The sequence below is a fragment of the Charadrius vociferus genome, unplaced genomic scaffold (genome assembly GCF_000708025.1).
Source record: "Charadrius vociferus isolate BGI_N301 unplaced genomic scaffold, ASM70802v2 scaffold282, whole genome shotgun sequence".
Classification (NCBI taxonomy): domain Eukaryota; kingdom Metazoa; phylum Chordata; class Aves; order Charadriiformes; family Charadriidae; genus Charadrius; species Charadrius vociferus.
Genome location: NW_009647731.1, coordinates 112,866 through 124,860, shown reverse-complemented (window position 1 = coordinate 124,860; position 11,995 = coordinate 112,866). Strand labels below are relative to the sequence as shown.

Genomic DNA, 11,995 nt, shown 5'->3' with positions numbered 1-11,995 from the left:
TACTTGCATGCATCGTGAAAAAAAAAACCACCTCTCTGCAGAAATAGATTCCTACCAACTCTGCCTCTGTCTCGTAAGAGACAGTCACATAGCAATAATTATGGTGGGTATATCCATATGTGTATGTAAATCGTAGATTTACCTGGGGTGAAATCATGTACATTCAATGGAAATAATTAGTCATTGCTAATTAGGATGGGTGCCACGCATCTGATCCTTAAATAACCTTCTCAATAGCTATATTGTGCCTGTTTCTCTCAGCTTCCTGAGAGGGATCCCAGTGTAATTCACGTATAGTATGTATATATATTATGCCTATGTTATGTGTATGTAGCAAGGGGTTAAGAAGATCTCCTCTCTTCTCCCCAGCTAACCTTTTGCCATGGTAAAGATTGCTCATTTTATTCTTCCATTTGTTTTCTAATTTCGGCTATTTTTCAAGCCATGATAACACTTTGCTTTTCGCTTTAAAAGTTTCTAAAATACTCACCAAAGGTGTCTCAAAAAGCTAACCAGTGACCCTCACTATCCCTTATCTAATAATTTTATGAGCCCTCAAATAATGCCAGTGTGTGCATACCTGCAGTGTGTGCTGCAGGACAACAGAGAGATACTGAACTATTGCTGAACAAACTTGCTGCTGCCTTGGGTACTCAGTTAGATGGCATCCTTGCATCAGGATATCCCATGCAGAGAGTTCAGTGAGACACAGCATCCTTTTTATAAACAGGCAGTGCTTTCGCCCTATCTTAGCTTTCCAGTTCTTCTAATAGTCTCCTTTCTAAAGTTCATTTACCACCGTTATGCCAGACTACCTTGCAAAGCTCTTTTGCCCACAGTTTGATTCAAGCCCCAGTGTAGCGCGGTCCCTGCTTTGCAGTGCCCTAAGCGCTGGCATCTTTCTGCCTGTATGACGGGAAAATGGATTTATAATGTTTGATGTCCAGAAAAAAATAGCTTACTCAGTCTTTGCTTTGCAAATAAATCTTATTTGCTCTGTTTAATATTTACCAGTGGACATTAACTTAATACTACGCAGCAAAATGAAGCATAGGAAAGAAGCACTGTGCAAGAGAAGTCCAGCACTGTAAGTACCATATTATACTTCCTTAGAAGTCTTTGAATTCATGTTGTCTGTGATCTCTGCCATTCATTGCACCATATTTAATTCTGAGATGAATATATTCTGTATAGTAATTGGAAATTTATATTCTGGAAGCATGTTCTAAATGTTGGAAGCAGGATTCAGTCAGTGATCCAGCTCCTAACTATAGTGGCATAATGACTGGGAGATGAAGTCCAAAATGAGTACTCAACAGTCAGTACCAAGGTGAAAAACCTTGTCTCTGCTCCCAGAGGACTACATTTAGTCAATGTCCTGACTGCTCCAGGCTGATACAGTAGTATCAGTAGCGTCCCTGTACCTCCAGTCTGTTTAATGACTGGGATACTTGCAGCCAAGTGGCCTGGAAGAGATATTAGTCTCTCTCAAAAGCAGATGTGGGAAATGATAAAAAGAGTGGTTACCAGACCAAAATGAATTACCGCTATTTAGAATGCCTTTCTTTTTTTAGAGTCGATGGTTTTTTCCACCATTTTAGACACGCTGAACACAGCTCCCATACTCAGCACTTGCACAGCTTGTATCTCCCGTGTTTCATATTGGGCAGACAGAAAAGGGGGAGACAAGAATTAACAACTGCCCATGAAAAGTTTGATCTAGGACCTAAACCTGTCATTAGACACACAGCCTGAGGCAGACCCTGGTGCAGAATCCCATGCTCCAGAAAAAGTATACAGCCGCTATGAACAACATTCAGATCGTCTCTATTTTCCTGCAGACCACTGCCTACTTCATGCTCTGGAGTTTCTGTTATTTGAGATAATTTAGGTGAGGCACCCTGTGGAGAACATTCTTCTCCAGTGTATTTCATGGCTCTTCTCCTGAAAAGGGCAAAAGAGAAACTGTGGGATTATGTAGAATTTGCTAATGTCAAATAGAAGAAGAGGAAAAGTCACCAAAGTGCGCATATGCAGCAAGGGATTCTATTCTAGCTTTTCCTAACCTCTTGAGTCTTGGGCTTTGCAACCTTATGGGTAGTTTATGCACAATAGAGTGAGTCAATAAACCTTCTTGATTTATCCTCAATTTGCTGAAACATTTAAAGTAATGTTTTGAAAGAATATAGATCTTGATTTCAGAGCTGCTACACAAGAAGCAGAAAGATAGAAACAGTTTAAGGGGTGAGCAATTAGATGGATTTTATTCACAGCTATAACTGACATTATCTGTGTATCACTGCAGTGTTTGAAAACCCAAGTCTAACAAGACCCGTGGGTACTACAGAAACATTTTAGCAAAAGTCGGTCCCTCTGCCAAAGTACTTACCAAATACAGGGGGGCCAATAGGTGAACTCAGCCATGCACCCAAAGGCACTCAGGAGTGCAGTGAGGCCATGCTGGTCAGAGGCAAGAATTATTTCAGGCATAATACCTCACAAAATCCTACACAACATTGATTCTTTCCTGGCAATGTCACATTAATATCTTTCTTCCTTTGCTCATTGGTTGGAAACTGATAGAACTGACTAGAAATAGGCTATCCAGGAGGCCACGTAGAAGAGTATTTCTGAATAGAGCAGTAATCCTAAAGATTGACATCTGAAAATCAGTATCTAGAATACAAAAACTATTTTTATGCAGGAAAAAATAAAATTCTCTCCATCTAGATGTTGCTCTGTTCTTTCTTACCAGAACTGTTCAGACGGAAAATGAAGTCTGCATTGTATTTGTGTTTGTTGCTTCTTGGACTCCAAGTCCAGGGCCAACATGGGTCCAACCTCAATGATGAACAGCAGGAAGAAAAAATACACCATTCCCCAGAAGACCATTCCCAGTCTGAAGATGAAAACTTGCCTCATGTCAAGATAGCCCCCAGCAATGCTGAGTTCGCATTTAGGTTTTACCAGCAGATCAGAGAGGAGGTGGGCAACAAGAACATTTTCTTCTCTCCTTTGAGTATCTCCACTGCCTTTGCAATGCTCTCCCTGGGAGCCAGATCAAACACGCTCAATCAGCTGCACAAAGGCCTTGCCTTTAACCTGACAGAGGTGGAGGAGCAGGAGATCCATGTGGGATTTCAGCGTGTCCTCCAGCTGCTGAACGACCCTCACCGAGAAGTCCAGTTGAGCATGGGCAATGCCCTTTTCGTAGACGATGAACTGAAACTGCTCCAAAAATTTTTGGATGATGTCACAAACTTTTATTATTCTGAAGGTATTTCTACTAGTTTCCGGAATTCTGCAGAGGCTATAAAGGAAATCAATAACTACATAGAAACAAAAACCCATGGGAAAATTGTTGATTTAGTCAAGACTCTTGATCCAGAAACCATGATGGTTCTAGTTAACTACATTTTCTTTAAAGGTGAGTGACAAACATGGGTAGCAGTTGTAGACATAAGCTCTGGAAGTCTTATCTAGATCTAAGAGATGTAACTTTTTTCACACTGTGAACCTATTCTATCATCTAACTTAAAATATGTCTTTCTACTTTTAAATGACATAAAGAAATATTTGAAAGCCAGGTATAAAGAATCTTTTTCTATAAAAGTAAAAGAAAAAAAGAAAGAATAAAACCCCAAACCTGTAGAAATACTGATCAATGTCATATCAATTTTAAGCCAGGTTCAGAGCTGAAAATATTCAGAAGGGATGAGCTTGAGAACTTATGATCATTTGTTGAAAGACACAGGTGTTTGGCTGTGCAGGACATGGTCAAACACAGATGACATTTGTATCAAAGGAATGAGTTTGGAGCCTGTATAGTGGGAGCCTGTAGAAGTTTTGCCATTGCCTTAGCAGCCAAAGGCTCGGGTCTTTTCCATAGAACCCTCAGCCTATATTTTTCTTGTGTGATTTTTATTAGAACCATCAAAATTATGTAAAGCTTATTTTCAGGGCCAAGGAACAAGCACCTTTAAACTGAGATAGTCTCAATGTTGCCTTTACAGTTCAAATACAGTATTTTAAACATCAACTAATGTGAGATGCCTTTATTAGTCTCTTCTTCAGTTTATTCAATTCTATACTCATTCCTTTGTCAAAAGGCTACTGGGAAAAACCTTTCAACAATTTGGCCACCAGAGACGATGACTTCATGTTGGATGCCAAGAATTCCGTTAAGGTCAAAATGATGCATCAAAGCAAAGCCTTTAATGTCCATAGAGATGAGAAGATGTCTTGCTGGGTAGTAGAAATCCCATACAAAGGAAATGCTGTTGCATTGTTTATTCTGCCTGATGAAGGGACAATGAAGCAGGTGGAGGATGTTTTGCTAAAAGAAACAGTATCTAACTGGATGCAATCACTTAAAAAAAGGTAATCTTTTTAATTGCTGCTTTGTTTAAATCTTGAAGAGGTCATAACTATTCATCCAGGCAAGATAAAGCTTAGGATGCCACAATGAGTTGCTAAGCACAGCTCCGAGGAACAAGCACTGCATAGTTTCTTTAACTCAGACAAGGTATTGGGTGATTTTGTACCCAAGGGGAACCCTCTCCTCAGCTCCCCCAGCCACAGCAGTGGGAGCGCTACCAGCTGTTAGGATCCTGCACAGGGGTACACTGCCCTCAGGAGCCTGCCTTGAGTAGGAAGAATCCAGTTCAAAAGAAAACACAATTGCTTTTTCTTGAGTCCGAATGATACTTTCCAGCCAGTCACTTTCATAGAACAGCACTCTGTCCCTGCACCACTGGTCAGACTGTGGCTGGTGGGACAGGTACCTCCATTTCTGCTTCTCTAACAAGGGATTTATCATTGTGTTAGAGAGCCAAGCCTTAACTCCATGGGTATTTGGGATGGGTGTATATCTGCAACAGCTATTTCATCAAAGGATCTTGCAATAATAAACTCAATTTTTTCATTTATTTTTGAAAAGAAAAATCTACCTGGACCTTCCAAAATTCTCCATCTCTGGCTCCTATGATATTAAGAGTCTGTTTGAGAAAATGGGTGTGACAGAGGTGTTCAGTGACCAGGCTGATCTCTCTGGAGTGGCAGAAAAAACTCGTCTGAAGGTTTCCAAAGTAAGTATGCAGAGATGGTAATCAAGATATTTGTCTGCCTTGCTTAAACGTGGGTTTTAACTCCACAAATAGGCTGATCCCACTTCTGGAGTATAGTCATGGCTCATTGATGGTAATAAAGGAAGGAGAAGGTTAGACATTAAATGGCTATTGTTGCTACAGTTTGATATTAAATTGTTTACTGCATAGCGATACTGCAATTCTCTTGAAAGTCTCTGTAGAAGAAAACAGACCTGGAAAGGATAACAGGAATAATTCCACAAAAAGCAAGTTTAAAATACTTAACGTATGATAAAAGTCGTATTTATGACATAAGTTTGGGAATAGTCATTCTTATCTTATATATACACCTTTCATTGCTGCATACCTGTGCAGCTCATCATTTCTGTGGAGAGATTTGTGGGACAGGGTTAGACCCATTTCACAAAAAGGAAACTGACACACAGATAAGCAAAGGGATTTCCCTGGTGTCCCAGGGGATATATGTCTTGTGTCATGAGGGATGTGATCCTTTCCCTCTATTCTGCGCTTGTGAGACCACCTCTGGAGTACTGCACATCCAGTTTGGGGCTTCCCAGTGCAAGGGAGATGTGGACATACTGGAGCAGAGCAAGTCCAGTAGAGGGTGAGCAGGATGACTACGTGACTGGAGCATGGGATGTATGAGGAGAGGCTGGAAGAAATGGAGTTGTTCAGCCAGGAGAAGGGAAGGTGAAGAGGGGTTCTTAGCGCTGGCTACAGATACCTATTAGAAAGGTGCAAAGAAGATGGACCAAGACTCTCTTACAGGTTCACAGTGATAGGACAAAAAACAACACACAGAAGATAGAAAACGGGAAATTCTCATCAGGTATTATGTAAAAAAATTCATCATAAGGGTGATCAAAAACTAGGATAGGTTACTTAGAGAGGCTATGACATTTCCGCCCTTGGAAATACTCAAATCTTGACTGGATGAGACTCTGAGCAACCATATCTTGTGCCAGAGTTGACGCAGTGTAGGGTGGTTGGTTGCACTGGATGACCTCTAGAGGTCCTTCCAACCTATGTTATTTAATGATTTTGTGATTCCTCACACTGAATAATACCTTGTTACATGTGTAAACACATGGATTACACATATGGGACAAGTGAATAGAAGAAGGGTAGCTTCCTCATGAGAGGAAATTTCAGATGCCTTCTGGACGATGAAGAAAAAACATGGAGAGCTAACCAAAGAAAATGAAATAAGATCATGTGAATTCAGGAATGCGAATTTGCTATACCTACCGGAGAAAGGCTTGTTAAATAAAATCATATCATGGACTGTGTTACAAAAAGAAGCCCTACAAAGCTTTTCACTATTATGTCTTTGTAGAAAAAACTTTTTTGCATACACAGAAATTGATGCAAAATGAAAACTTTCTTCTTCTGTGTTAAATACTAAGGACAAAATCTTACTCTGAGAAACAACAGAACAATAAACTTCCTCTATGCTGCTCAGTCTCTGCAAGCAGCCAAGTTTGACTCTGCCAGAGTGTTGACAAAAATTCTCCCTAAACTCCGACCAAATTTTGCTTGTCTTAGAAATGCTGGACATGAGTACCTTTTTCATAGCAGTTCCACATTCATTCTGTGCTTTCTTTTAAAAACTACCTTCTCAGTGTTAAATCAAGCAAGTTTGTCCCCAGATGCTTCTCACACCTCTGTACCTAGATTTTAATTTTTGCTTCCCTTGCAGGCAATTCACAAGGCCGTGGTGGATGTTAGTGAGAATGGCACAGAGGCTGCTGCAGTGACCGTGATAGAAGCAGTAGCAATGTCTGCACAGATTCCTCCTCCTCCTCACATCAGATTTAACAAGCCCTTTCTGATGATAATTGTTGACAAAACCACCCACGGCATCCTCTTCATGGGCAAAATTGTGAACCCAGCTGCCAAGGAAGACTAGGCCAGAACACTTGTACTCTCCAGTGCAGAGAAGAGAGCTTGGGCACATCCCAGGGACTTCTTTGCAAAAAAGGGCTAGAATTGATCCCCAATTAACAAATAAATCAATATTACTTGAAGTTATTCTTCACTTACAAACAAGCAGTTGGGGACAAGCATGAGTGGGCCGTGTTTACAAAATGACCCAGGCCAAACAGGCAGCTGTGGGATCTTCAGCTGACAAACATTTCCCTACCTCATTCACTCATCACTGGTGCCACAGTCGCTTGCAGGCAGATAAACCTTCCTACTCCTCGCTGAGAAACTCCGTATGTCTCCCATTTTCTGCATATCCAGTCCTCAGATCAGAAACCACAAATCTATCCCCTTCAGCTGAGAAACAATCCTTTCCCTCCCTCCCATTCCACTGGGAATCCCAGGAGAAATCTCCTTCATCTTTGCAGTTCTTCCAGGGGTCATTGGCCAAGAAGGAAACAGAAATGTTTCCTTCAGAAGGAAACATGTTAAACCTCTCCTAGATGGTGGATGCTCCTGGGTAAAGGATAATCTTTTGCCTTCCAGCTTGACAACTGCCTCCTATCAGCTCCAAGCCCATGATCCCATATCCATTCCTCATTAGTTGTTCCAGAGTAAGGGGACCAATTTTTCTAGCAGGGCAAAAATTTAGCTTCTGTGTCAGCAGCAGCTGTACATCATTGCACAAATGGTCATTCTAAGTGGTCTTGTACATGTACAGTAAAAACTGGGCTCCCTAGGATAGCTAGATGTGGCAAAAAACTGTCCTCTGGTTCCAGAAACTGGCAACAGCACCCTTGGAGGACATATCTCCATTATCCAAAAGCCATCTAATCATGTTGCTCTCCACCTGCTTCTGCAAGCTCATGCTGATGAATGCCTCCAAGAGATTTCTCACCATTAAACTCATGTTCAGGGTGCAGCAAGGTGACTCTGACACCTTCCTGAGCATTGAGTAGGCAGAAGCCGGTTTTTCCAGCAGTACAAAGTGAATGGAGAGCTGTGCTATAGCAGAATTATTTAGTTTACTGCCGATTAAAAATAGACTAAGATAGTAATAAACAAAAATGTAATTAAAAACACATTCCCCCCACCCCTCCCTTCTTCCCAGTTTCAGTGTCACTCCTAACTCCTTTACCTCCTCTTCTGAGCAACACGGGGGAAGGAGCAATGCGGGTATGGGGGTTGTGGTCAGTTTATAATGCTTTGGTTCTGCCATTCCTTCCTCCTCACTATCTTCCCCTGCTTCAGCATGGTATCTCTCCCACAGGTGACAGTCCTTCATGAACTGCTCCTGCATAGGATTTTCCTACAGGGGTACAGTCTATCAGGAACAGACTACTCCAGCATGAATTCCTCTCTATGGGGCCACAGGTCCTGCCAGGACCCTGCTCCAGCACAGGGTCTCCACAAGCTGCACCTTCTTTCAGGGCACATCCACTTACTCTGGTGCGAGGTCCTCCTCAGGCAGCCACTGTGCTCCACCACGGTCCTGCATGGGCTGCAGGGGGACAGCCTGCCTCACCATGGTCTTCTCGAGGGGCTGTAGGGGAATCTCTACTCCTGCACCTGGAGCACCTCCTCCCCTCCTTCATCACTGACCTGCATGTCTGTGGGGCTGCTTCCCTCACAGGTTTTTTCACTCAACCCTCTCACAGCTGACACACAGTGTTTTTCTCCTTTTCTTAAATACGCTTTCCTCTCTGTTAAGGGCTGATGGGCTCAGCTGTGTCCTGTTGGAGCCATGTGGAACCAGCTGGAAGTGGCCATGTCCAGCACAGGGCGGCCCCAGCCTCTCCTCACAGAGGCCACCCCACAGCCCCCTGCTGCCAGTACCTCTGCACAGACACCTGAGAGACAGAAACCCAATCCTAAGATAACATTAAGTTCACTAAGGGTAATGACATTTAATGGATGGGCAGAACACTTTGATGGTGCTAACAAGCTGTTGGGATCTGCTGTTAGGATCCCTTCCCAGTGCCATCTCATCATCAAGAACTGGTGGACCTCCATGTGCTTCACAAAGGCAGCGGAGCAAAGCAGCAGCACCTCCTCCCAGCATCTCCCGTCTCAGCTCTGCTTCCCCTTGGAGGAGGGACAGGAACCAAAACCTGAGAGGGCCTGAGGCTCCCTGCCGCTGCTGGAGGCTTTGGCTTCTGGGTAGGCTGGGTCAGAAATGCTGAAGGCTTCTGCTGTTGTGGCTTGGGTTGGTGTCCTCGTTTGAGTGGCACAGGATTAATTCCTCTTTCAGTAATTCTACTTTTCATTAAGGCTTTTCTAATGCTAGGGAAAACTGCATTTTTAGAAGACTCTAGTGTCTGAATTTGTGAAAATATTTGCTTTATAGCCAGCTATGGTATGTGGGTTTCAATGTCTCAGTATTTTTGAGCTCGCCAGGTGCAGGGACGAGGAAGAGCGAGACCCGGACACTCGACCCAAGCTGGTTAACAGGATTATTTCATACAATGAACGTCACATTCAATATAAATTAGAAAGTTTGCTAAGGAGTTTTTCTCTTCTGTGCTGGCTGCCATCCTGAGAACCCCTTGCCCCGGTGCCAGATCCCTGAGCCCTTCCATTCCTCCCCAAACCAGAGCACTCGCAGTGTCCCACATTGTCTGTCTCCTGCTGGGAGTGCACAGCTTCCTATAGGAACAACGGGATGAATATAATCCTTGTATATTTTATATTGGTATCGGGATCAATATTGTTTCTTTAGCATTAATGTTAATTATTTAGTGTTATTCTATTAAAACTATTTATATTTCAACCCTCGGGTTTCCTTCTTTTTTCCTGATTCCCCTTCCCGGGTGGGGAGGGGTCATCAGGTGATAGAATAATTGTCTAAATGACAATAAGTGGTTGTGTGTTCTTCAAACCATAACAGTTGGGAAAGCCCTGACAGATCATAAGGATGAGAGAAAACAGTAGAGTGCATATTTGCAGTGAGAGATAATAGGGCCTTTCATGTGGGCAAGCACAGACCTTTTCCCAGACCTACAGGCAAAAACCCCCAACCTTTAGTAAACCTATTCACACAGACCTAAAGATTTGCTTAATGCAAAATATTTTCTCTATAATCATCCCCTTGTCTCCAGATTTTAAAGAAAGAAAACCAGCAGCACTTGAAAAATGTTCTATGGAAAATCTTAGTCAGCTACACCTGTCTAACTCATTTTCTCTCTCAGGAAAATAAAATCAATTGTTTCAGCAGTGCTTGAAGGGGCAAACCTCTGCTGCTGGAGCCAAGCCAAGGATTTCAGCTCCGCTGCCAAAACAGGGCTGCCAAACGACGAGTCTTTTTGTCCACATCTACTAATACAGCTTGCACAGTCATTGCTCCCCTGCTTTGGGAGTGGTGAGGTTTAGGTGAGCAGTTTACTGTGCGCTACTTGGGACACGTTAGAGGGAAGGCAAGAACAGGAGTAAATAGGAAACTGTTCATATTACCTCATTTCTTCCCTCCCGTTCTGCCCAATTCTGGAAAATGAAAACCAGGAACAACGTCAGTCTTTTTGTTTACTTGCAAATATTAGATAACTGAAATAGAAACATTTGTAAAAATTCGTGATTATCTTCTTGTCAGAACTGTGAGATTTTTCTTATGGAAAATAGTACCAGTGCACTTAGTGCCCTATGGGTTAAAAGCAGTTGTTGGAGGGCGGAAAAATTATTTCAGCTGAGAGGATAGTTCCCAGCTATGCTTTTGTAGCTTCCCTACAATTGCAAATAAGAACAACTACTCAAAAAAGTTTTAAAAGGCAGGCCAGTGATTTCTCAAATAAGCAGTTAAGTTCAAAGACTTTGTTCAAGATTTATATGGGTTTTGGAAAAGGGCTTAAAGAGTTGGAAGAGAGCGGGAGTGTTGAGCTGATTTGCTCAGGAATTTTAGCTCCATGGTGGAACTAGGGGGAGTATGGCAAGAACATGATGATTTAACAGAAAAAGTGAAAACTTTACAGATGTTCAGAAAGCCTGCCATAAACCCAAAGACAAAACACTGGGCCAGCTGTAGATACCCTGAATCAGCTCTGGCTGAAACTGAAATTCTACCAAGAGGAAAACATATCACCCTGGGTCAAGGTAACACCAGCAAACTGCAGAGCCTTCACTTTTTTGGAAGCAACATGGAAAGAAGAGGGGTGGGAGAGTAAAATGTCTCTGAAGAGGACAAGGAACCCTTGGCGACACTTCAACATCCTTATGCTCCTCACACTTAAGACATACTGACCCGAAGGAGAGAAAACTTGGAGCCAGCACATGGAATAGACTGCCGATGTGCTGAGCCACTGTGTTATCAGGGGATAACTAGCCTTGCCTCATCCTCCACCAACACAGTACCTGCACGTAATTAGCTAACAAACAAGGATATGGATTTTGATCCTTCATGACTTCCCTTGTTAACTGAAACAGTAGCATCTCCCCCTACCATAGAGGAATATTGGGCATGCAGGATCTGTAAGCACAATGAGGGGTAAAACCAGACTGCATTAACTTTCCAAGGTTTTACCTCCATTTTGCACAGATCTTAACAGATGGGTCTCTCTGTGCCTTCATTAATCACCTATCTCTTCTACTTCAGGTGTCAAGGCCCTCTCTGAGAAAACCGGCATTACCGAAGTGCTCAGAGACAGCAGTGCTGTTGCTGGAGTCACGGGGAGCCTGACCGGGCACTGCCTGCAGTCAGCCGTAAGTGGGGATGGAGATTATGTGAGCAGTGGTTATGTTTCGTATTTCCAAACAGTCTGACCTGACATCCAGCAAAATTAAGGTTTACGAGCAGTAATAGGGAATGTTGTAGGCGGCAAACTGGCATATTTGAAAAGTAACATGTTGCACTTCAAAGTTATTGTGAACTCTCTCAATTTCTCTGAAATGCACCCATTGAAATAATAACCCTAAATAACCACCAAATCAGAAAGGGTCAGAAAAAGAACCCATGATTTTCCCTTGGCTAACATAAA

At 42.6% G+C, this 11,995-nt stretch overlaps 1 protein-coding gene across 1 annotated transcript; it reads left to right on the top strand.

Moving 5' to 3' along the window:
• Positions 1–2,772: 2,772 nt before the first annotated feature.
• LOC104283356 (alpha-1-antitrypsin-like) lies at positions 2,773–7,017 on the top strand. Its single transcript, XM_009881518.1, has 4 exons — positions 2,773–3,427; positions 4,110–4,380; positions 4,940–5,087; positions 6,808–7,017. Exons 1-4 carry the CDS (start codon positions 2,773–2,775, stop codon positions 7,015–7,017), a joined length of 1,284 nt encoding a protein of 427 aa, XP_009879820.1.
• The last annotated feature ends 4,978 nt before the right edge of the window (positions 7,018–11,995 follow it).

Coding starts and splice junctions, on each gene's coding strand:
- LOC104283356 (XM_009881518.1), top strand. CDS start 2,773: ATGAAGTCTGCATTGTATTTGTGTTTGTTGCTTCTTGGACTCCAAGTC. Junction 3,428..4,109: donor TAACTACATTTTCTTTAAAG/GTGAGTGACAAA, acceptor CTTTGTCAAAAG/GCTACTGGGAAAAACCTTTC. Junction 5,088..6,807: donor CTCGTCTGAAGGTTTCCAAA/GTAAGTATGCAG, acceptor CTTCCCTTGCAG/GCAATTCACAAGGCCGTGGT.